Consider the following 27,069-nt stretch of genomic DNA (forward strand, 5'->3'; position numbering starts at 1 on the left):
AATTAATGCAACTGATAAACAACAAATATTTTAGCAAAATGTACAGATATAGCTTATAATTTTTAATCTCCTTAATCCACAATTAAGCCACCTTCTGCAGCACGAAAAAAGGCGAGTAACTCATCCTCAATAAAACAATAAAAGTACAGACGGATGAAATCAAAAAGCAATGGCCGGAAACCGGCAGTGCGGGCTTGATTGATGCTTTAAACTCTGTCGCGCGATGCGCCGCTAAATCCGGATGAAAACTTTAAAACGGGCCTACATTTTAACCCACCCGCCGCCCGTAATTGCTGTAACAAGGGTGCTCTAACGTTATTTAGTCCGTTGGTGGCTTTAATGTCCCATCGCTGTCACGTTTCGAACATTTCATGTTTAATTATATTTATTTTTGTAACGTTTATTGTAGTTCGCGATCTGATTGTTTTGGACGTACTCTTGTAATAATATTTCAATAAGGGTCATATTTTTTAAACATGTTGTTAGTACATAAAATTAAGTTAATGGTGTCGTTTTTTTTTTCTAGTAGCATAGGAGGATGGAGAAATTTTGGCTTTGATTTCAGTGTTTAGAAAAATATTATGTGGATTTTTCTAATACACTTTGCTAGGGAATCGGGTATAACATTATCCAGAAAGCAGATTTACCTTAAGCATATGAACTAAAGTCGGATGACATTGGCACAATATTATGTAAAAATTTACAAAGGATTCGAACGCTCTCTAAATGATAATACAAGTATACAAAACTATATTAAACAATCCTAATAGATACCTCATATAACCAAAGCATACAAGATAAATAGCTGTATTACCGATTTGAACAGCAAAATAGTTAACGCGTGTTGCCCCCAACGCCCTGTCAATCAGGAGTAGATCGATGAGGGAGTTATGTGTAAATTGTAGCTAAGCCGAGCTTACGAGCTGCGATAATCTTTACAGCTACATCGTCAGCACGCACCGCTGTGTTCTGTTAAAGGGGCTGCGCAGACGTGGACTATAACTAGATGTGGCTAAGTTCAGGTCAACGTTTGATTTTATACAATTAGGTAATATGAAACTGACAATTGCATTGCAGTTTAAATAAAATAAATCATACTGCTCACTGATATTTATGGGAAAGTTTGTGACACTTTTGGATGTTAGAACGTTTGGATGTTTGTTAGAAGTAAACACAGAAACAGCGGATCGAAATTGATTGAAATTTGGCACGCACATACACCATTAACACATAGGCTACTTTTTATCTCTGTTTTTAGCTCCTGTGGTAAATAATGAAATTATTAATATAATTATTTAAATAGATTGCGTTGACATCGTAAAGACGGTGCTATAAATCGCGACAGTATTTTAGGGATTTTTGCAGCGGGAAATGGTTTTCACCAATATGAAGCCGCGAGCAACATTTCATCTATCTTCTTCTTCTATCTATACTTATAATAAATCTGTAGAGAGGTCAATTCTGTACATGAAATATATTTCCAAAATAACTATCAGGGGGTGATTAGGGATCGATACTGATGCCAAAAATGCAATTAGTAAAATTTTTGTCTGTCTGTCTGTCTGTCTGTCTGTCTGTATAACTGTTATAGAAACAAAAACTACTCGACGGATTTTAACGAAACTTGGTACAATTATTTGTCATACTCCTGTGCTGGTTATAGTATTCTTTTCATCACGCTACAATTAATAGGAGCAGAACAGTGAAGGGAAATGTTGGGAAAACGGGAGAAGTTACTCCATTTTTTAAGCTTCCGTCGCGTGTGCAACCTTAATGGTTAAAGCTATACAGAAATCATGTATGACGGAAATGTTCTCCTTAAAATTATGTAAAAAATATCCCACGACAGCATATGTCTATCTTTTATGGTTGACTCACAATAACATGTGTAACTCCCGATAGCTTAGCAGTTCGAAGCTTTCTCATTATATTTGTCTACTCTTACGTTTATAACACTCTCAGTCATTCCTAATTAAAAAAGTTAACATTATTAATTAAATATTCCATAAAAAAGAATCATAGAAATCGGTATAGAAACACCAAAATTATGAATACTGAATCATGCTATAAGGATTATTTTTGTATATATATAAGGTCGCGAACGCACCGGCAGGCGGCTTGCTTGGCAACTAGAGGCTAGCGAATCACCTAGCGTTCGCGACCGGCTCCATTTTTGAAGTCCGAAATCCACGCGGGCGAAGCTGCGGGCGGAAGCTAGTTAATTAATAATTGTGGAAATCTTTGGACAAGGCCTACCAGAAATGGACTCCCAAAAGAAAGTTAAAAGAAAACGTTTTAACTATTTACATCTTAAGTCTATTTATGCATGAAAAAAATTAGAATTAAATTTTATTGCAAAAGAAAAAATCTTTAAGGCATGAAATAATGTACTATAATCTTGAAAAAGTCAATTTCCTCCGATAATCCATATCAATAACAAACTTGGTAAATTCATTAATCACTGAGAAGTAAGCCAAAACAAATCCTCAGATAACCGTTCCTCTGCACGACTGGAAATAGTTTAGTCCTTTGAAAATACGAGCCAACCACTGCACGTGGCAACAATGAAGTGAGTTCTTACTGGCCTGCCATGCATGGTGAATCGCATTGCACCGCTCAACTGTTACGGCCCCTTGACATCCTGCAATCACTCATGGCAGACATCTCGAGTCGATATCGTATATCGAGCACTTGAGTGCAAGTATCGAGTGAGTCGAGAGGCCTGGTAATGTGAACTAACGCACTTGATCGTCCGCCCGGTGAAGACCGAAATTCGATTAATGTTTGAGCCCGCCACCACTCCGTTTCGAGTCCGCTCCGACTAATCGAATCTCAATTCGGCACTCGCTACGTTTTCTACTTTTGCTCTAATGTGCAGTTTTATGCAGATACTAAATTTAAATTATTCCGAAAGCAGTTTTTTTTCGTTCTTCACCTAAATATAAAAGAATGTTTAATGTACAAGGCACACAAAGATAAATAATAACTAGTTATCGTCACGTGATGGAAAATCTACCGTTGAATTTAATATACTTGTAAGACATATTTATTTATATTTATTACTGTATCTATATCTCAATTTTATTTTTCTGTACTCCTTCTATATATGATCTTTAATGTTGCCAAATCTCACAAACCTTCTTGCGCGCAATTGACTTTAAAAGGAGCACAAAGCTTTTTTCGACGTATTAACATCGACCCTTGAAAGGCAATTATATCTAAGCGACAAATATACCGAAAATGAATTATATAAATATTTTTAATCGCCATTTTTTTCTGCGTTATTTTATCTAGGTTTTGTGGGTCTAGGACAATTTTAATAACATTAGACTATATCTTTATAAAATTTAAAGTTGAATTGTTATGAATTTTCATATTCAAATCAAAACTTTAAAGGCCACTGCTCAAAAATGTACTGATTGTCGCTTAGATATAATTGGCTTTCAAGCGTCGATATACATATCACCGTTTAACTGCTCTAGCAAACAATTATCACCACCAAAATATAATGATTCTCTTCTACAAGCATTATAGCATGACTACCAAAACCATAGTTTATATTATAATTTTGGCTAAATATGTGCTATTGCGTTCCTTCAAAGCAAATCAATATTCTATGAATGCCAAGAAAAGAATTAGATGCTAAGCATAAATTGTACTTAACAAGAAACTAAGCAAATATATAATAATATTACCCAAAATTGTAACAAAAATGCAAACAAGATTAAACATAATATTGCCAAAATAGATATTATAAAAAGGGTGCTCCTGGTATCGTCAAGTAAACATTGGTGTTCGATAAACAATCAAATACGTGACCGGACAAGGTACATTATCATTATCATGAGAAATATTGATCTCAACAATTGATTACTTGAGTCAATTATATTGATAGCAACTGATTTTATGGTATAACCCAACTTAGAACAATGTAATTTGTATGGTTAAATTAAAATGAAAAAATTAAAATAAAATGTTTATTTCGTTCCACAAGACATAGACATTAAAGTAAAGTTGGAATCTCCTAGTAAGCATGAAATATGTCCGGAGATACCGCTACCTCATAACAAAAGTAATAGATTGTGTTGACAAATTCAAATTCTCGAATCTCAGGATTTTAGGCATATAATAATTTACTAGAAATCAATGTACCTAATGTAACATTAACTATAGTTTTATAATTCTTAAAAAAAAAAAAAAAAACAAAGTATGGTAAAACAATTATTTCCCCGAATTCCGACAAAAATGAAAGATAACAAAACTGACATGCCCATAAGTGAATTGAATCTAAATACAATGTCAGCATAACTAAAGAGTTTCGACTTTAGACTAAACAGAAAGACTAAAGTAAATTGGCCTCCCGTACTTCCTACAACGTTTTGAATGAATATGGCGAGGAGGGTCTTGGTACGAGTGGTGTGGGTCTAGCTTAAGTGGCCAGCTAATATCATTGGCTTGTTCCGCGAGAGCGCTTGAGTGACAGTCCCCTGTGCTTGCAGAGACTGAAATTGTTTGTAAGAGCGCATTGCGGGCAAACCGCCCTATCAACTATGAAACATAAACCAAAACATTTAAAAACTTCCGTCAATTTTATGCTGTCATTGTAATATTTTAACTCTTACCATTTTATTATCAACTTTAATTTGAATTGGCTTACGACACTATAAATATAATGCAAAACAGAAGTTAGCCCAACAATCAGGGCACTACTTTCGCATTTTTCAACATATACACTGATACAGGGTCATTTTAACATCGCGTTACTAAATGAAACCACTTGGAAATAATACTATACAATAAATTACTTGAGCCTTAGATGTAAAATAAAAAAGTGTAAGTTTCGAACAAAATAAATATTAATAAAAAGTGATTTTAATTTTACGCGCCCTAAAGCCACTACTACGACTCTAAGAGAAATATTCGTTATTAATGGATGATTTTTCGCACAATATCTACAAAGGTGAAGACGAGTATGTGGTTTCATTTAGTAACGCAATGTCAAAATGATCCTGTATATTTTATTCCAAACTAGCTGGCCCGACAGACGATGTCCTGTCAACTATGAATTTGCAGCGCGCATTCTGTCAATCGCTTTAATTAACTTTTCGTAAATTTTCTAACGTTCCGCTCAATTTCCTTAATTTTTTCTTTCATAAGATCCTTCTCCTGACAATAACAAAAACAACAAAAAAAAAATTGTAAAATCGGTCCAGCCGTTCACGCATGATGGCGTGACCAAGGGAAATAGGGATTCATTTTTATATATAGATAGCGAACCGGCCATAGAAGAAGTAGTTTACCCCTATTTGCTTGGTTGGATAACAATTATTATTTTTAGTATTCGTTTTTTTTTAAAGGTCAATTCTATGATATTGACCTCCTTAAAACTTTATTTGCTGGTTGTAAGATATATTTTATATCCGCCCGGATAGAAAACAACGTAAACAAGGTGTTAAAACCCGCCATAGTGGCCCATGTAACTGTGTCGCGTTCCAGGATCAGCCTGAGTATATCCGGCTCCAATAGGCCGGCATAATTGTGCCGACTGCCGAGGGGTATTCGTCTCTCATAAGTCGACATTCTATTGAACCCCACTCCACTTACCATCAGGGGCAGTGTGATCACTATGTAGTGTCTGTATAAAAAAAACGAAGCAACCATGAAATTCCAACGCTTGATTACCGCATATTATCAGATTTTTTATGTAATCAACATAATTGATCTTTCTGCAATTATCCTTATATCAAACGAATAACTCTAGTAGTCTATAACCAAATATTACAAGATGCAGTTCTGTGTGATTTTGCTCGTATTAGCAAGTTTTGCTTACGCAGAAAATGCGCATGAGTCGGTGGATAATTCGGCATACGGATATCACACAAAAATAGGCATTCCTCTAGCTGAAAGCATTCGTGACGTGGAACAAAGTCTTGGAAGCAGAATTATTGGTGGCGTTCCCGCAGCTATCGGACAGTATCCTTTTAAGGTAACATGAATACTGAATTAAAATTTCGTTTTGAAAATTTGGTCTTTATCGCTAACACTTAATATGGGACAAACAGTGAATGTGTTGAAAACTTTTGTGTTGCAAGTGTTATAATGCTGCATTTTATATCGCACAATTTTTATAGATAAACGAATGCTTGTAACATTTTTCATAACAACATGTTATGATAAATTACATAATTAAATAAAGCAAAAATATATACAACTTATTAAAACTATAAATATAAAAAAATAAGTTTCGACTTATTGTATATTTCAAATGTTTCCAGGCGGGTATCATCGGTGATATTGTTGGATTGAACGCCGTAAGTGTTTGCGGAGGAGCTCTTATCTCTCCAAATAGGGTTGCCACAGCTGCTCACTGTTGGAATGACGGTCAAAATCAAGCATGGCGTCTCACCATCGTCCTTGCATCCACCACAATCTTTTCTGGTGGAACCAGAGTGAGTTCCAGCGCGGTTGCCACTCACCCCAGTTGGAGTCCGGTTCTTGCTCGTAATGATGTTGCTGTAGTATATTTGGCTTCTGACGTCCCAATATCTAGTAAGTATGATTAGGTATAATTCATAATTGACGTGCTAATTTACCTACAGTATATTGTAGTGGAAGAGCTTGGCAGTAAATAGTTTTGTTTATATTATGAATGTAGTTGCTTGACTACAATAATACCACAACGTCACGGAAAATGGTTGAAATAGCACAGTTGCTATTAGGCTAATTACAGCTATCAAAGAGATTGTCGAAGGCTTAACGAATCTGTACTTTAAGACCTGTGACATACATGACGATATTATCGCTTATTATAATTATTATAAAACGGTATAAAAATGTAGAGAAACTATATAAAATATAATAATTATTATTTTCTAGGAAATATTGCACCAATCGCCTTACCTTCCGGAAATGAGCTTTTCGAGAACTTTGTCGGCCAACAAGCTATTGCATTAGGTTATGGTATCACGAGAGACGGTAAGCTATAAATTAATTGTTTGATTATCATGTTTTACTGGCTGATATATTATATAGGAATGTTCGGTGGTGGACTTCGTGAGGCTGATGACGACGGTGATGATTAAAAAAACTTTTAAAAATACAAAAATTTTGAAAATTATATCTTCAACAATACATGTTTCTTTTTAGGAGATTCTCTCAATGCTGGATTGACACTGAATCACGTGAGGTTAAACGTAATAGGCAATAACGTGTGCAACATCGCTTATCCCTTGCTGATCCAAATTTCTAACATATGTACGAGCGGCATAGGATCCGTCGGCATTTGTAGCGGAGACTCTGGCGGTCCACTCATCACAACCAGAAACAACAGGCATATTTTGGTAATAAGAGATACAAATAATTTTGAACACTTACAGATTTAGTAAGTCAACATTCCCTACTGTGTCTTATATTTCTTGAAGGTCTACAATGAACTCCGATTTTCTAAATTCCTACCATCATTGTGGATGTTTTTGAAAGGTTCAGATCAATTACAAAACCTGTTGACTTGATTATAGTTTAACCTTTGCTGTAAAATATTTAATTCTTCGTGATTCCTTTATAGATTTTTTGAGACTATCTGAAAAAAACTTGTAAAAAAAATTGTATGCTCATCAATATGGACGTTATTTGTAATAGCGCCATCTTTTATGAGAAGAGTAAACGACTAGCATATCCAGGATGCTTAGATTACGTTGTAGACAATCTGCGAGCTACAGTTTCACTTTGGCGTTCATGGCGCCAGAGTAAATTTTACAATAGGCCAACTACAACTTTCAACTGGATTAGGTGCTCATTAAGATGCAACATCGCCATTGTGGTAGATGAACTTATAAAATAATAGCAGATTTATACCTAAATAATAGCTACTCACATTATTGAAAATTTATTTTCTTTGGGGGAGGCCTATGTTCAGCATTGGACATCCTGTTGCTGATAATTACCTAATTACAAGATCATTAACAGTGACGTTTCTTAATTGATTTGTGCATACCGAAATATAGACTAAACGATAGATATAGATCTTAGACGAAATTCCACTAAACATAAAAAAATGGTGAAAGCAGCTTAAATAATGTAAGCAACGAGTATTATGTAAAGGTACGGCAAAATTTTATTAACTTTTCCTACAAAAACTAATAGATCTTGTCACAACAGCGTACAGTTTATTTTATTTCGATAACAAACGGATCTAAATTACAACTTAATTCTTCTTGGATTATAATATATTTTGGCTGTAATGTATTTTAACTCTGACAGTGTTTTGGAAATTCGCAATGACGTCTTAGCAATTCATTATAAGACTTATTTACTTAATGTTATCACGTGAAGTGTGTACAAGTGATAGCCACATAATGACGAATTATCTTTCAATAGGTAAAATTTTCTTGTTACACTTCTATGAAAATAAATATTAACACCAGTGGATAAAGTGGTTTTTCCACGACATTCATCGACCGATAATGGTTTGGGCTTTGTCCTACTGAGCACTCGTTCTTTTGTAACACTATTTTACGAGGGCCCATCATTATAGTCTGTATATATTGAATCATATCCTTGCTATATATTTATTATCCATCCAATAGCCAAATTTAGAGTTTTAAAGAACTGAATATAACTCCCTGCGCTCCTCCTGGAACATTAGATGTCAAAAGTATTCATCAGGCCGAGTAATTTGTGGAGATATTATTATTTACTTTTTGTAACTAGCAGCTAGTGAATAGCATCTAATAGAATAATAGCAACTGGCAAGTCCAGCGTAGTGTAGTGACATTACGCTGCCCAATGCTAGTTATTTCTGAACATCGGAAAGTTGATTGTCGGATACAGTTTTAATATTGAAACACGTTTTATGTTTAACACTTATGCTCAATTCCTTTTTTCACAGATTGGTGTTTCTCAATTCCGGTCTCCAGTAGGCTGTGAGTCCGGTTTGCCTTCAGTGTTTTCAAGAGTCACTTCGTTCATGGACTTTTTCAACAGTCATCTATAAAGCTAAAACAAATATAGCAACTGAAGGAAAACGCCAGTGAATTAACAATATTTAGTTTTAATTAAACATTGCAGTAAATTTATTCGTTTTATTATTTTGATAAAAATGTCTTTATGCCTTGTAATGCTGGCATTAGTTACAAAGGAATTATAAAAATCAAAATCAATCGGCAATTTCATGCTGAGTTATAGAATCTGGCTGTCATATCAGTACGGCGCGGCGGCAGTTAGCATTCACAAAGTTCTAGCAGCGGCCGTTGATAGTTGTTGACGACAGATGTCGCTAACAGTAGTGTTGAAACAAAACCCGAATGTAGGTGCTTCATTTGTATGGTAGATTTGCATTCATTTTTTCTGTATAAACTGATTATATTAACAATTATAAAACCTTGATAAAACATAATCAAAGTTTTATGTGATAAAAAAATTAGTGTCAAATTGGTCGACGACCCTAGCAAATTAAAAAACAAGGGCATTTTCAAAGTGCTATTCTCCCTAGCGCAGAGGACGACAATCCCCCGCAAACCATAGAGCGGGGAGAAAAGAATTGTTTGAGTATTCTGCAAATATTTATTGGAGGTCTGGGTATTTTTTATAGCTAGCAAGGTATATGCGCAAATAGGTCATCTGATGGTAAGTTACCATAGCCTGAGTCCCATCGTCAGATTAATAATGCGTGCGATGCCGACGATGAGAGAAAAAGAATAGAGAAAAGGAAAGTAATGGATTTTTAGGGTCTCCAACAATCTAACTGACCACAAAAAGCATCACTGTAGAACTAGCCTAAGATGCCGCCAAGTACTTACAAGATCGAATAGGAATACGACATAATAATGTAGAACTGAAGGGCCCTTGTAGTTCCTAAGAATGAGACTGTAAAATGTTGTACCTTATTTATTTGGGGTTCATGAATACCTACTTCTAGTAGATATAGGAAATTTATTTATGAATATTTACGAATCCGCTCGTTGGCATAATTGTATCGCGTGTTATGTTATTATTTTAATGAGCTCTTTTAAACAAGTGGTGAATATTTAAATTGCTATTTCCAATGTGACTTTATCAATACATATAATGAATCATCAAACGCTTAAGTATTCTTATATGATATCAAGGCTAGGGTTGCCAATTATGATACTTAAAAAATGTTATTCTGATTTATTTTAAAACCGTTTAGTGTTCGACAAAAAAATAATGTGAAATTTGACTTTAAAGTTTACCGTTTCTAAAGCTATAAACGAAGGTAAGCACAGTAAACACATTATACGCACCATCAAATCAGTAATCTTTCTTTTAAGAACGAAACTAACTAATAACATTCTAAAAATAATATTTATTTTTCTTCTACATCCATAATAATAGTAATATACTTTATTCCATGTTAAAAAAAAGTTTGCGTCCCTAATCAAGGTACGTGCCTGATTAAATTTGAAATATCTTAAAATTGATTATGGATTATGAAGCTTATCAATTTGTTGCACCTAAATACCTTCGTGCATTGATTTAGATACTATAATATTATTATGAGTCAGTTGTAAAAAAAATATTTCCACAAATGACCCCTTTTAGTTCTATTATAATGACCTCTACATACAAACTAATAAGAGTAAGTATCAGGGAAGAGACAACTCTGATTCAGTTTTTCGTAAGATATATTATATACGTAACGTATATTTATGATAATTGATCTAAGTTATACCTTCTTTTCCTTTCATTACTTTTTTATTATGTGCATGCGGTGACGACTCGTAATTGAAACAACATTTAGCTTTTTGTTTGAAACCTTGTATTAATCAGGTATCGATGTATGTTTTGTGAATCGTTCCTTTTAATAAATAAATTACCAACAAAAATACTACCTCATCTAATGTCATATCATCTCTTCTTATTGTCTTGTTTGGGTGTTTAGGCATTGGAATCTTTGTTGAAAGAAAACGTAGAAACAAATGGACATGATTGGATGAAATTTGGTTCACGGATAAATCATTTCCTAATACTTAGGCTTCATTTTATTTCGGTAATTAGGTCCCATAGGAAATAATTGAATTTCTAAACAAATGGCGCTGGCGTGATAAGTGGTTTAGAATGTTTTGTACCAGGAAAGGCATTTCACGCCGACTAAATCGCGAACAACACCTAGTATTTAATAATCGTTTAGTCTTAAAAAGGTATAGTACATTTGCCGCGACGTGGAATTCCATTAAAGATAACTTGGCGTTTATCTCATCTCTGATATTTATCAGACCATAGATCGGAATATTGGCTGATAACAACTTTACTAAAAATGTAATGTAATATCTTAGTGTTTGTTTACTATTGAATAAGGTGTGTATCTTGGAATTAATCTGGTGAGCAAAGTTATATAAATTTGAATCTCAGTTTCTGTTTCTCTATTCTGCTTCATTTTTAACCGACTTCAAAAAAAGGAGGAGGTTATCAATTCGACTTAAATGTTTTTTTTTTGTATGTTTGTTACCTCAGAACTCGCTCATTTATGGACCGATTTAGATTTTATTTTATTCGAAAGAATGTACCCCCAGATTGGTCCCATAGATTTTTTTTCAAAATCGCTTCAGTGGTTTGGTTTGCTGCGGCAGTGTGTTCATCATCGGCGACGTTCTGACTTGCTGACTTTGTACGCTGCCAGCACTTTTTTTTCGTATATTTTTTAATCTAGCTTTACTAGCAATTTTAATTAGGCACCGAATCCAAAATTGGTATCCAGTATATACCTGTTATGTTTTGAGTGCTTTTTGAAGGAGGATAAATTTTTTGGTAGAATTATTTTTATATTATATTATGTACATAAAAATGCTATGGATTAAAACCAATTTATAAACTCCTGGGATTGAAATATAACATTTTTATTACTAATAATTTATGGTGGTGACAGTGGCTGGCTCATGCGATATACTCGTGAACGGGTGAGGTTCCAAGTCAGTCAACTGTCTAATCCATTATTCTAATAAAAACTATTTAATAAAGCAATGAGGGTGCCGAGAGAGATCGGGCGACGGAGGATCCCTCCAGCTGCCAGAGGAGACGTAGGAAGCGCCGGGTGGACGACTGACCTGTGGATTGGGGGCGTTTGGAGAATTTCACCACGGTATCCGCTGCCTGTCGTAAAAGGTGAAGGATGGCGGCAGGGAGCCGTCCGCCCTTAGTGTACGCTGTGCACATTTCGCACATTGTGGTGACCTCCGGGATGGACGGCAGCGTGGAAGATAGGCCTCATGCTGCCGTTAACGCCGAGGGCGTCATTCGGAGCGCGGGGGCTTCTGAGCACTCCCCCCCCCTCCCCCGCTCCTCCCCATAGGAAATGGGCCGCATCAGGCGGCACCGCGCAGGGGCGGCTACGGACGTAGACTTAGACATTTGACAAACGGACGGACGGACGGACAACAAAGTGATCCTATAAGGGTTCCGTTTTTTCCTTTTCAGGCGCGAAACCCTAAAAAAGGACTATAAAGTATCAGGCATAAAAAAATCAAGTCAATTTAAATTACATGCATATTCCCTATTCAACAACACCGCTGCTTGGTGGAGTAATAAATTATGACGTTTGATTAACGTAAAAAGTGACAATACAAAATCGGTTAACGTGAAGCCGAACATCGAGTTCCCTTTGCCCAATCTTCTGGACAATTCCGATGAACACTGGCATAGTAAGTCATAGAAAGTACCGACAACGATAATAAAAACATACTACGACATCTGAACTACGACATTAAGCCGCTTGACAGCGGGCTACCTTGCGCCTGTGGTGTCGCAATTTCATTTTGGTAACGGAATTTCTGGTAAACTAAATACAAGGTGCGCCATCTAACGTGACTTAAACGTTGCTTAAAATAAATAATCGATATCGATTAAATTCACAAACAACGGGCTAATGGCCAATAGATATCATTGTTAAGTTACCATCAATTAATAAGTTGAGCTATTGCAATTGTCCATAGTCTAATATGTTCTAATTTATAATTTACTTATTAAATATATTGTTTAGTATCACCGAAAACCTAAAAGGAAAGCCGGTGAGAATCGGGTTGCATGGATGCTTCGCCGCTAGTAATTACTGAGCATTATGAGCCAACATTTTATCTCAGATTGATGAGCGCAATGGAGTGCCACGCCGTTCTTCGTTATTCCATATTCTGGGTACTGTTGCTAACTACTGTTTATGGGTGGTCATATTAGTGAGTATACTACTTATCAGACGACCGGGATTCTCGTTACGACATTGAAATGTAATAAAAAAAGTTTGATAAATCAATATTGTAATTATTATTAAGTACCTACTTAAACAGTCATGGAAGAGCCCCATGTTCGATGGCTAGTTTCCACCAGCGAGACAAATTTTCGCAAGAATAAAATAAGAACTGTACAGCTTTAGAGCTTGCGAAGGCTATAATATAATTCGTTTAATTCAACTAGCCAAGTTAGACTTAAGGCTTATACCACTTAATATTATCCGAAATTATAAGAAGAAAGGATATTTTAAGTTGATATAAAATATTTTATGTTGTTATAAATATATTCCAGGATTGACCATTAAGCTTGGCATCCATTTATTAGATAGAGATTAGACCATTAGATCTCACTTCTTGTGTCATTGAAGTCAACAACAAAGGCATATATCATAATATTAAACTTGTCTCTCATTTCGAATTTATGTTTTTGATGAGATAAATGATACAATTTCTTTGATTATTGTGATGTACATTTTATTGTTTTTTTTGACATGACTATACATTAGCCTGGCATAGCCGACTTATACAGACACACTGGGCTTTCGGGTGAGTGCTTAATTAGGCGTTCGAAACCCTTGAAAAATAAAGTAACCATGCTGAGGGTGAGGTGAAGGAAGGCAGACCCATTGAAGGTCAAGAACCTCGGCTCAGGATGATCACAGGGAAAGGATGAGACATCAACGATAACAATTTTATTGGGTTACATCAATCCGGATTTAAAGGTTTCTCCTAATCCAGGCGTCGAAGGATGTTACTCTGGCATAGGCGGCAGGGTGGCCTCTCTGGCAACCATCACGATGACCGAAAGATGTCACACCAATCTAAAGGAAGAACATGCATTGAATTATGTTTAATATTAATTGTTATCATGTCAACATTATGAATACCGTCTAAATCTTTTGAAAATCTTGATACTCAAGACGTATTAGGTATGTAAATATAAAACTGTTCTCTGTAACCCTATTTGACAATGTAGCAGTAACTGACACCAGGTTTGGTGTTACATTGAGAAGTGTTACATAATGATCTTTTATTTCATTTAAAGCAAATTAAGATGTAAAGAAGTCCCACGTAAATATTTATGCAATACCTTACAATCGAATTAAAACACGAAAGTTGTCAGATTTTCCGTCATATAATCAAATAAGTTTAGACGCTTAGCCAATTTCAGTCATTCCATATCATTAAAAATTAACCTGGTGAAAGTACGGACGCATAATTTTGTTACAAAGTTCCCACTGTATGTAGTGGTTTTGGATGATTGATCTAAAATAATATTATATACACTAGCAATAAAAATAATATGAGTATAACATGCGCTTTTCTAACAACCTTCTCGCGCGAAATTCATACCCTGGTAGTCTAAAACAGCAGAAGATAGTTTATTTCAGAGAACAAAGTTAAGGCTTCACAGATATCAGCAAAAACTTAAAAAAAAATAGCGAAATAAAAAAAGTCTCAAAAATGCACTTTGGTTATTATAAGTATAAATAATTGGTGCCGTCGCAATCGAAACAAAAATAAAAAAAAATATTCAGAAAGTGGGGGTTTAATAAAGTTTTGGTCTAAGGCACAAAGAATTAGTATCTAACTCAAGTTTACGGTAAGGCGTAATATAATAAAAATGTTTGCTAGAATTAAAAGCCAAACGGCACAACAGAAATTGGAATTTGGCATGCTAATCCAAATCCACCTTATCTCAGATTAACTTAAAAATAATATAATTTATTTTTATTTTCGAATGTTTAACAGTCGGGATTTCATTTTTGGATAAGTCTTAAATGCGGGCGGAGCTGCGAAGCACCAATCATAATCAATAACTGATTAAAAATTGGATTTGGATTTAAAACCTACGGCAGATAATTATTACTAAAAATTAGAATATCTACAAAATATTTTTTATAAAATGAGCAATAAATATTATGATAAAAGATTTCAGTATTTGTGACACAATCCCTAAAGCACTTGACTAAATAAATTTAACTTACCAAGAGTGGCATGTTGTTTCTGGTTGCAGCAAGAGGACCGCCAGAATCGCCATGGCATGTGCTGCGGCCGTTAGCGCCGCTGGTGCAGATGTTGGATGATTGGATAAGGCGGAAAGTTCTGGAGCACACGTTGTTCCTGATCACGTCTAGGGTGACGTGGTTAAGGCTACCATCGATGTTAACACCTGTAAGAAACGTAGTCACGACATTATAATTCAATGTTAAAATGAAATGAAGTGAAATATTTTATTCAAACCTATAAAATGGTAATCATTTAGATTTCGATTCCGTCAATAACTCGCGAACTCTACCACCAGTTCGGAAAGCAGTTCTCATCAGAGGAGAACAGGCGAGAAACTTTGGATCTCTGTTAATAGAATAATTTCAGTTCAATTGTTTCTTGATGCTACGACTGAAGCAAGATCATGGCTCCGTTGACATGAAAGTATTTACGAGGTAAAAGTTCAAAATAAAAATAAAATGTTACTTGTTATATAAGAACAATGGAACCTCCCATTAGTGAAACAATTTTGTTTCTCAGATCGACATTCCTGGCCATTATTAAGTAACGATAAATTTTCATTTATACTTTAGATACAAGGTAGATATCTACCTTGTATCAAAAGTATAATTGAAAATATACCCAGATGGGTCCACGAGCGATTTTAAGTGTGCAAGTAAAAAAATGAATATTATTGTCCTTCTGTACAGTGTATAATATTATGTGGTTTATTTGAAATAAATTACTAACCATCCCTAGTACGACCGAAACCAGAAGCGACGGCTCTCTCTCCAGCGAAGTTCTGATTCAGCTGTGATCCAGATGGCAGAGCGATGACGTTGATGTTGTCTGTTAGTGACATCACACGGATTAGGGATATTTCGGTTATTTTGGAGCTGCAACTAATATAAAGACTAGACTATAAAAATAAAGACGCCTTTTACAAAACGCACGTTTACAATTACATGTATTTTGTAAGTATTTGTTTGACGTGGCTTTATATGCTTGTTATCAGAAGATGTTCTTAGGGCCTGTTTCAAAAAGTTCTGGTAAATGATACCACCATTTTACGCAGGACTGTGAATGCCGAATGTAGTTTACTATTATTCGAGAACTTGACTTTTATATTAAGTCACCTTATTTATTATATTCGACAATAACCTTTCCTCAGACATTGTGAAACAACTTGTAACTTATTTAATTCAGTAAGTATTTACGTGTGAGAGCAACGTTGCTGGGCAGTCTAATCATAGCAATGTCATTCCTGACACGACTGGGATTCCAGCTTCCGTGCATTACGATGTCCCTGGTTTCGAGCCTGACACCACCGCTGAACAAGTGGTTAGATCCAAGAACAACCACAAAACTCGATGCCTGGTTAATACCGTCCCACCAGCAGTGAGCGGCAGTCAAGACTCTGTTACTTGAGAGCAGGGAGCCACCGCAAGCGCCTGTGCCTCCAGGCAGAGAGATGAGAAGACCAGCCTAAAATAAAATAATTTATTTTTATTGGGGTTTTAGAAAGTTTACTTAAATTTCGTTTATATAAAGAGAGGTTGATTAATGCCTATCAACATAGATACAAAAAGCCTGATAATATGCTATTTTTGTGTTGCACGTGTACAATATTCGAAATGGCAAAGCACCTGTTTTATTATTTATTCAATGTATACGATACACAAAATGTAATTTAGCCTATTTGGGATGGAACGAACTGCTGGGACGTATTCACGTTGCAAATACATAACCAAGGTAACCATGAAGTTATGTATGTATTTTTTGTTTTCATCATCATGGGAAATCTACTTAACTAAGAATTTTTATGGTAGGTCTGTGAAGTGTATCAAGCCGCAGTAGGCGAGCGTTGGACTAAGACCTTATACCCTCTCAGTAGTAAAGGAGACATCCCAGTAGTGGGATAGTTTTTAATACAGGGATTATATTATTATACTAGAAATATATACATTATAAGGACCTGGTACGGGAACTGGCCGACGGAAGAAGCCGAACCACCGACAATTCTGGATTGAGCAATTTCTTCCTCTTCCGCCCGGCGGATTTCTTCTGCGCGAGGGATTCCGTATTTTGTCAGGTATCCATAAGCAGTGATATCCTCCAGTTGCTCTTCGAAGTTGAAACTCCTGCCGTAGGCAAGAGAAGCGCAAGCCAGGAGGGTCACTACTGCCAGTTTCATTTTGCCGGTTGCCAACACTGTTTGTTGAAATATCGGTAGATTTCGAATATTTATACTACGGTAACGATATAAATGTTGTAGATTATACTGATAATAGAAATTAATCCGTGTTTAAGGGGAGGCAATGTAATGAATCTAAATTGGTTAATTCATAACATGAATGTGGAAGTTTTTTTTATATTTGTTCTGTTTGTAACATGAACACTACACTTGTTAATAAATTGGTTTCCATATTTACCACTAGTAGGTGATAGTATTACAGATGACTTGCGGATCACCCACTACTCGTCTAAGGAGCAGATCATTACGCATCGAACACGGACACTGCGGTCATTTTCGTTAAAATGATTTAATTTTTTGCTTTTTTGTGTTAGTAAAAAAAATTAAACCGCCTTCAAAAACCACTCAAAACCAAAAAATAATTTCACATAACAGGTATATACTGGATACAAATTTTGGAGTCGGTGCCTAATTAAAATTGCTAGTTTAGCTAGATAAATACATGAACAAATATACGGAAACAACACGATTTTGCTAATGCAGTGAAATTTATTTTCTTACTTGTTTATTGTACGCCGCCATCTATATTTACATTTGTTTGTGTCCATCCAAAGGTTGTCTGGAAGAAAACGCTTTTAGCGATAAGACCGTCCATTGTGTAACCGTGTCTTATATATGTTTTCTTCTACGTTTTTCTGTATGTTTTATTGATTGTGCAATAAAAAGTTCTATTATTACTATTAACCTATGTCAATTGAAGAATAAAATAAAAACGGTGATAAAGTAAATCACATGTTGATAAACTAAACTATCAAAAATTCTTTAAAGAATGCATGACTGTACAGTATACACTTTAGTTTCAGTATGATTTTATCCATATTATGTTTTTGAAGTTTACTTTTTTTTACCTTGTATATCTTCATTCTGGAATCATCTTTAAAATGTCTTTTTATTTGCCCGTATTTATATGATACCTATGTTCTACTAAAAATGCTTATAATTTATGTTATGAAGTACACTGTAAATTCCCTAACACGTCATACTAGAATAAGTGCCACTTGATACAGTATAAATATGTCAAAACGTTTGCAATTTTCTCTAGTTTACGAATCCGTCGAAATGACGCCTTTTGCAGTAATTCTGCTCCTCGTGGGCTTCACTTGCGCAAATAGCGTTTATGAAAATACTGCGTATGGGTACCTGCAAAGATATGGCGTCCCAGCAGCGGAAAGGATTCGGAAAGCTGAAGAAAACGTGGCGACCTCGAGGATTGTTGGTGGTAGTCTCGCTCCAACCGGACAATTTAAATATCAGGTCAGTTTACATTAGTAAAAAAAAAAAACTTATAAAAACAAAATCGTTTTATGAAGTTTCATGATATTTAACTTTCATTAATATTTAGTAAACGGGTAGCCTGACATCCAATTAGTACATTCACGGCTATAATAATTAACAGCGTTAAATCTCAGACCATAATAAGATTTACATAAAAATTGACAATAACTCATGTGTTTTAAATCAAAAACTCACATCACTTCCTATTTCAATATATTAATAAACGTAATTAATATTTGTTTTGTGTGCTACGATATAGCTTCAAAAATATATATATTATTTATATGTAAATTTCAGGCTGGCCTGCTTATTTCAATGGTTGGTTCTAATGGCACCGGCGTCTGTGGCGCTTCGCTTTTAAGTGCCAACCGACTCGTCACTGCTGCCCACTGCTGGTATGATGGTGTCAACCAAGCCCGGCTTTATGTCGTAGTGCTTGGAACTGTCACTTTATTCTCTGGTGGCACTAGGATTGCTACCGGCAATGTCACTACGCATCCGAACTGGATTCCACGATACCTTCGTAATGATATCGCTGTTATTTATCTGCCTCGAAAGGTAACTTTTTCAAGTAAGTAAAAATTTAAATTATTTTATTATTATAAATATATGGAGCCAAACTAGCAAGCGCGGCGTCAGACGGAGGATTATGGAGTTAGCTAGATGCGGGCTGCTTCTAATAGGGCGATCTGGAAATCGTTGGGGGAGGCCCATGTTCAGCAGTGGACATCCTGCGGCTGATGATGATGATGAAATATAAAATCGCAAAGTATCATTACATTTAAATAGGTTTATATTTTTTCCTTTTATTTTGAATTACTATAATTAGGTATAATTACTTATAATTTGTGTTTAGTGTGAGTTACCGCAATAAACGTATTTTCTTTCTTTCTTCTTTAGAAGTCTGTAGAGTACAGTGCAATATCATTACTGTTTATGGTAGACATATCGCCACGTGACGTCATTGAATTTGTAAACAAGAAGTACATCATTTAACATAAGTTACAGGAAGTCGCTGGAAACAGGCTCCATACAGATCGCTTTAAAAATGGTAGTGAGAAGTCCATGTTCAGCAAAGAACAGACTCGGCCTTTGAAGATGATGAAACTTGTATTTTTAGTACGTCTAACCAGATATGAACGTATAATTTACTAATTACGTATTTGTTGTAGGTAACATTGGCCCTGTTGCTCTGCCTTCTGGGTCAGAGCTTCGTGAAGACTTCATGGGCTCCATCGCCATGGCCTCTGGCTTCGGAATGACTTCTGACGGTTAGTAAACTAGAACACATTTTTTTATTCAAGCACAGCAAACTGACCCCCGCATCTGATGGTAAGTGAAGAAGGGTCCAGATAGAGTGTGATTCACGAGAGATCAATGCAGTCAGTCGACACAATTATGCCGTTCTGTTTTAAAGGCACTAAAGTTTTCTATCTGTCTAGTCTGAGTGACAGGGTTGTTAAAAATATATATTTACATAGTTTTTTATTCCCTTTTAGTATTACATTTTCTATAATACATTTATTTGACGTTTTCAGGTAGTATGATACGTTTAAATCAATCTCTAAGCTACGTTAATTTAACCGTGATATCGAACGAACTGTGTTCGGTCTACTATCCAATACTCGTACAGTCAAGTAACATATGCACTGGCAGCTATCGAGGTTCTGGAGCTTGCCATGGTGATTCAGGTGGCCCATTAGTTACCATTAGCAACAAAAGACCCGTATTGGTAAGTAATTTTTTCCAGGCTTGCCAAAATATTATGTATTTTGATGGATACAAACATAAACCTTATCATTGAAGGGTTAGGTAATAATATGCTGTGAGCGAGTCTAGTATTGTCTACGATATCCAATCTCTGATAACTAAGGTGGTAATATATTTTGTCAACATAAACCAATATTTATTGTATTAAAAATATTAAAATATTTGAAAATATTTATATAAGGCCTTCGCGCGAATGTTTGGTTAGATATTTGGTAGTCTATAAAATTAACCAAATTTTTTTTTATTGCCTTAGTAGGTAAATGAGCAAGCGGTTTCCCTGATGGTAAGCAATCTCCTCCGCCAATGGACTAAATGCCAGAGGCACAACCAAGCCTACCTATGTTCATTCTCTTTATGTTAAAGGTTTTTTTCTCATTACTATTATTATTATCACAGTTGAATTTGAGACTTGTTAATGGTGTATTTTTTCACATGTGGGATAAGCATTATTGGACTGAACGGACAATACCAAGATTTACATTATTTAAAATATTTTTCAGATTGGTGTGGTGTCATTTGGCTCCGTTCTGGGATGCGAGATTAATTTTCCTTCTGCCTACACTCGTGTCAGCTCATTCATCAGTTTCATCAACCAACATCTTTGAGATGTTAAAATAAACCAGCCAGCCCTCCTAAAGTTAAAACCAACTGTCCCGGTTTGGGGCAACCTGCATTGTGGTGAATGAGAAGACTCCCAACTTAAATACGCGATCTCGACTTCAGCATGTCCGTTTATGAAAATATAACACTAATATACAATAAAGTACTTAAAAATTAACAAATATGTTTATGTTATTTGTTGGTGTTATACCTAAACATGTTAATCTATAATTATTTTTAAAACCAATCAAACATCAAATGATGATTGAATTCCGTAAATGTGTTATTAATAAGAACTATGTTCTTTAAAAACGTCTATTTGATCCTTGAATGTATCATAGCCATAGCGTCGATAGTCTAGTTAGAAGTGGAACGTACTGCTGTAACGAATGTCCGTAAGTTTCCCAATGGCACGCACCTCTGACGTTTCTAAACTTATGTGGGTATTTTTTGTAAATTATAGCTTGCTTTAACCGTGAAATGAAACATCGTTAGGAAACCTGCATTCCGGAAAATCATATCATCATAGTCTGCCAATCCGCACTAGGCGAGCGTGGTGGACTTAAGCCTAATCCGTCTCTGTAGAAGAGACCGTGACCCAGCAGAGAGACAGTATGTATATAATACAGGGCTGATATTATTATAAAGTTATAGAGTATTAAAAAGAAAACAAATATAGACACTTATTGAGATACCAAATTGTCCAAGCAATAATGTGCTTAGGTTTGACAGACATTTTAATAACAGTGTAACAACTGAGGATTAGTAAACTTAACATCTTATGTTTTAGGATGACGAGGGCACTACAGTTCCACCTATTCCTTTGTAATTTAAAGTCCTGCACCTTGTTTTTGTTTTAAGTAAAAAAAAAATAAAACCTACCAGACAAGCGATGTTCTCGTTGCGTAGTAATGAATAAATCTTAAAAAAAAAATAACTTTTGTATAAATAAACCGCATTCCCAGCATGAATTTATGCTGTATGGTATCTTTAACGTTATAATTTTGTTAAAGTATACTTTTACTAATTTACGTGTTAGGAAATCACGCGTAGGCATTGCGTGTGTGTATACTTTAAATAATAAATCGTGTTACCATAGTGAGTAAAATCAAACTGTATGGGAAGCAATAGAACAAATCTCTTTCTTGACTTATTATCAAACGATAATCGAGAATCACTTGAACATTTAGTGACTCAACATGACTTCTATATGATAATGTATAATTTATACATTGCATATAGCATTAATTTTTAATGCTAGGGGTACTCTTTCAAGTTACAGTTCCTAAATATAGACTAAGCTTAAACTTTTATTTTAGAAATTAAACGATTTTAGTAAAACGATTGAAGAAAGATATGAACCACGAAGTTTGATTGGAGTGTTTTTTATCGTGACCTATGCAGTAATAATTGAAAACACTGATTTGTCTGATAATAATGACGTTAACAAAACAATATAACACTGGTCCAAGTGATAAAAGTCATCAATTAATTAATCTTTTAATTACATATTACGTTAGTACGTCACAATATGATTATGATAATTAGCTTTTCCCCGTGACTGTGTTTATCCGAAGAATTATAATTAACACTAATATCCCGAGATGTAGAAAAACATGTCTTACTTTTTGCTTGCGAGCTACTGTATTTTGTCTTTCAAAGATTATCTACGGTATCCATTTTAGAGATTGTCTCTTCTACAAAATATTATAATACATAAAAAAATAAAATCTATCACCCAAAATCAAATAAAACGTAGAATATCGTGGTACCATAATGAACCCCTCTTACACACAGCAAGGAAATAATAAAATAAACAAAAACCTTTTTAAATAATGATTTAATATGTCTAATGGCATGCATATACGACAAAAATATATTCAATATACTAGAATGCAGAAAACGGACGACTCTGTTACAAAATTATATAGATATAATATGCATGTGAAATTAATTACCACAGATTATCTAGTTTTGTATGAGTATAAATATTGGGTGAAGTTTTAAATATATTATTACTTGCTCAACTAGTCAGGAGAATGAAGGTATTTGTAGCAATTTTATTCCTCGCGAGCGTTGCCTTCGCTGAGGATCTTCCTTTGGATGGTAATACAGCGTATGGATACCTTGAGAGATATGGCATCCCCAGAGCTGAAAAGATTCGCGCAGCTGAAGAAAAAGCCTCAAAGGAATCAAGGATTATTGGTGGCGTAGATGCTGTACCCGGACAATTGGAGTACCAGGTTAGTTAGAAACTGGATTAGTTACTGCTTTAAAGAGTGATAAAAGTTTTTACCTACTTGATAAAATGCTTAGTAATGATTAACATTAAAATGCCCAGCCTAAATCGGTGATTAAAAAAACGATTTTTTGTATACGAGTTTTTAATATGACGCAGGAGATACTAAGAAATAAGTTTTAGCATTCTAATATTAATATTTCTTTAACTAACTAATCTTCTAGCTTTTTCTTGTAGTATAATCAATTCATTCTTTGAACATAAAATTAAGTCAATGTTTATTTCTTTTCAGGCAGGTCTCCTCATTTCCTTGATTGGATTAGACGGCACAGGTGTTTGTGGTGCTTCTCTCGTCAGCCCTAACAGACTGGTGACCGCCGCCCACTGCTGGTTTGACGGCCGTCACCAGGCCTGGAAGATCACTGTTGTTCTTGGTTCCGTACGCCTTTTCTCTGGTGGCACCAGAATTGACACCAGTGTCGTGGTTATGCACCCTAACTGGACTCCAAGACTAGCGCGCAATGACATCGCTATGATCTACATTCCTAACTCTGTTACTTATTCAAGTAAGTTTTGGTAATATATATTATGGTATGATGACCCATTAAAATACCCATTGCTTCTAACTCAATGTTAATAATATATTTATTGTTGTTTATATTTGAAATTTATAAATTTTTAATAGTTCTGTATTGCCAGGCCAAAGGCTACCTTAATTGCATAACAAAAAAATTATATGTATTTTTTCTTTCCAGGGTATATCGGCCCTATTGCACTGCCTGACGGACCAGAGCTTCAAGAAGAATTTGTTGGTGTCCGCGCTGTCGCATCTGGATTTGGACTTACTTCTGATGGTTGGTTTATTAACAAATATATATTTTACGACAAACTTACTTACATAGCTTTAAAAAATAAAGTAATTATTATTGTTCAATTAATAGCAGATAAAATATACGAAGAACATAATCCATTAAAAACAAGAAGTAATACATACAATGACAATATAAAATGTACGCCACACAAAAATGCATCTATAAAAATATATTTTGTAAATTGAAAAAAGAACTAATTTGTTTGTAAAGTCTAAAGAATTTTGCACTTGCTATTTTCAGGTGGCGATATCTTACCTAGCCAGAGCCTTAGCCAAGTTTCCGTGAACGTGATCTCCAACAACATCTGCTCCGCCGCGTTCCCCCTTATCGTGCAGCCCACTAATATCTGCACCAGCGGTCTTGGTGGAATCGGTACTTGTCATGGCGATTCTGGTGGCCCGCTTGTCGCCAACAGAAACGGCAGACGGATCTTGGTAAGGGACACTTTTATTCTCAAAAGCCGTATTTATCATCAATTTTATCGTACAAATCCCTTGTGTCAGATTAATATCACCTAATTAAACTAACAGGGCAAGTTTACAGTAAAAGTATATGAATCATTGTTAAATAATAGGTATTGATTACCATCGGTATCTGTATTTGCGCAAAATTATGTTCATTATTCATTCTATGACTGCGTCGGTGACGTAGTTGTATTTTCATCCGACTACAGTGCTGAGGTCTCGGGTTTGATCCCCGGGTCAGGTCGTAATATAAAATTTTCTAGTCAGCATCAGACCAGAATCTATAATTTGTACCCGATATTGCGATGACCTCGCCCCCGTCACATCATGGGACGGAATACACACATTAGAAAATGAATGCACTAGTTCCATCTGCCTACCCGATCGGGGATTAAAGGCGTGAGCGTATGTGTGTATTCATATTATCTACTATAATAAAAACATCATGTTATATAATTATGGGCATATCACTTAGTTATTATCTTTTACTTACTTACTTCCTCATCATGCGCATTTCTACGTCAAATCTAATAAAATAATCAACAAAATAATAATGAAAAATATCTAAGCTTATGAACTAAATTACGCAATATTACCTAGTAATTATTTATTACAATGTCTATTCAATGTGATGTTAAATACTTACTACATCAATAATAGACTAAAAGCTATTATAAGGTTATCCGATTACAGACATTTAACATTCTGGATTTGTTAGTTATAAGTTCTGAAAGAGTTAAATAATACAAATAAATATATAAAAATAAATTTATATTTAATTATAATTGTTGTGATGTTTATATGGTGTGAAAACTTGGAGTTAATAAATTTTCTCTTGATTTCAGATCGGCGTGACGTCATTCGGTTCAGCTCTGGGTTGCGAGTCCATATTGCCGTCTTCCTACGCACGTGTCACTTCCTTTATTGCCTTCATCAAACAACACATGCATTAAATGTTGGGTAGTGGAAAAAGGAATATAATATTAACATTAAATAAAAAAAATGTTTTTTTTTTAACATTTTTACCTTACATGATTATTATTTCTTTGTCTTTCTTTTTATCCCAAAAATACAAAGTTATAATTCTTCCTAATAGTATGCGCCAAAGGTACCTACGAAAGAACTTGGTAATAAAGGAGTATTTCCAAATTTATTATAATATTAATAGATGTTGCTATGGGTTTCTGCGGTAAAATCCTTTTAGGCCACGTTCGCCCCTAAAATACTGGACCGATTCATAGCATCCACTGTAAGACACCACCGCAACCCTATTTAAAAATTAGGGTTAGAAATTAAAAAGTCTATAATTTACCATGAGAGCAAAGTAGAAAAGAAGCCTATGTGTTAAATTAAAATATGGTCTCCATGTGAGTCAAATTTCATCCAAATCCGCTCAGATGTAGCTGCGATTACTTCTAACAAACATTCAAACATATTTTTCACGAACTTTCGCTTCTATAGTATAAGTATAAATATACATAAAAAGCAAAATGTAAGATACGAGTTTTTCTTTCTTTCAAAGACGAGACGAGCATAAACAAAAGAAACACCATCCAACACTCGCCCTCGCCATCCTGAGACATGAGATGTTAAGTCTCATTATGTCCAATCGTTACACTAGCTACAATTAGATAATTGTTATATCGGAATAAACAATTATAAGATGAGAAAGATGCGTGGTCAATTTCGGCTTTGGCGTTTTGTTATCATAATACTAGTATAAAATATACAGTTATATTATACCACTTAGACATAGAGAATATTTTTGCATACACATCTACCCATCTTACCTTTTATCCAGGAAGTGCTGATAAAGAGGCAACACTAGTGCATCCATTATCACTAAGTAAAGTCCGTCCCATGATATGATGGGTCGAGCCTTTTGCCATATTGGGCGATATCGGTGCAAAAAACACCCACAAAACATATAAATTCTTGGTAAGTGTTAGCAAGTAATAGAGAATATTTTATGAGCTACGACTTTTTGTACGAAAGAAAACGATCGCCGGTCAACATCTCAATGTGGTGAGTAATAAAAGATAAGTGGTTTTTAATTTGTTATCGATTAAGAATAATGAAAAACAATGTTTAATTAAAATAATACCTCTTACTGATAAATAATTTATCTGCGTATAAAGGAAATGTTAATCCTTACTTAAGGCACCTCACCGAGTAAATGGTTTTGAGCATTATTTTTTTCTTTCCTTCCGAAATAATCGATAGTGCGTCGACTAGTCTGTGGTGGGACAATGGCCTCACGGGCAGAAATATGCAAAGATTTATGAATAATTGCTTTAAAAATCTGTTTTACATATTTTAGTAAATTTTACACTACCGAAATATTGGTAGCAAATTCAAATTATATGTA

General features: G+C 34.9%; 4 protein-coding genes across 4 annotated transcripts; 3 read left to right on the forward strand and 1 right to left on the reverse strand.

The window, feature by feature from the left end:
- Positions 1-5,740: 5,740 nt before the first annotated feature.
- On the forward strand, positions 5,741-9,074 carry LOC115443561 (brachyurin). The gene is made up of 5 exons (XM_030169015.2): positions 5,741-5,986; positions 6,276-6,549; positions 6,877-6,975; positions 7,147-7,340; positions 8,888-9,074. Exons 1-5 carry the CDS (start codon positions 5,786-5,788, stop codon positions 8,990-8,992), a joined length of 873 nt encoding a protein of 290 aa, XP_030024875.2. The 5' UTR covers positions 5,741-5,785; the 3' UTR covers positions 8,993-9,074.
- Positions 9,075-13,690: 4,616 nt separating this feature from the next.
- LOC115443559 (collagenase-like) lies at positions 13,691-17,466 on the reverse strand. The gene is made up of 5 exons (XM_030169012.2): positions 17,203-17,466; positions 16,445-16,712; positions 15,978-16,076; positions 15,227-15,411; positions 13,691-14,059 (listed from the first exon to the last, which is right to left on the reverse strand). The coding sequence occupies exons 1-5, from the start codon at positions 17,419-17,421 to the stop codon at positions 13,955-13,957; spliced, it is 876 nt and encodes a 291-aa protein (XP_030024872.2). The 5' UTR covers positions 17,422-17,466; the 3' UTR covers positions 13,691-13,954.
- A 1,042-nt stretch (positions 17,467-18,508) lies between these two features.
- LOC115443562 (chymotrypsin-1-like) lies at positions 18,509-21,301 on the forward strand. Its single transcript, XM_037437639.1, has 5 exons — positions 18,509-18,735; positions 19,054-19,327; positions 19,929-20,027; positions 20,295-20,488; positions 21,027-21,301. The coding sequence occupies exons 1-5, from the start codon at positions 18,541-18,543 to the stop codon at positions 21,129-21,131; spliced, it is 867 nt and encodes a 288-aa protein (XP_037293536.1). The 5' UTR covers positions 18,509-18,540; the 3' UTR covers positions 21,132-21,301.
- A 1,814-nt stretch (positions 21,302-23,115) lies between these two features.
- Positions 23,116-25,731, forward strand: LOC115443566 (brachyurin-like). Its single transcript, XM_030169020.2, has 5 exons — positions 23,116-23,369; positions 23,658-23,931; positions 24,121-24,219; positions 24,478-24,671; positions 25,547-25,731. Exons 1-5 carry the CDS (start codon positions 23,166-23,168, stop codon positions 25,652-25,654), a joined length of 879 nt encoding a protein of 292 aa, XP_030024880.2. The 5' UTR covers positions 23,116-23,165; the 3' UTR covers positions 25,655-25,731.
- The last annotated feature ends 1,338 nt before the right edge of the window (positions 25,732-27,069 follow it).

The sequence above is a fragment of the Manduca sexta genome, chromosome 11 (genome assembly GCF_014839805.1).
Source record: "Manduca sexta isolate Smith_Timp_Sample1 chromosome 11, JHU_Msex_v1.0, whole genome shotgun sequence".
NCBI classification, from domain to species: domain Eukaryota; kingdom Metazoa; phylum Arthropoda; class Insecta; order Lepidoptera; family Sphingidae; genus Manduca; species Manduca sexta.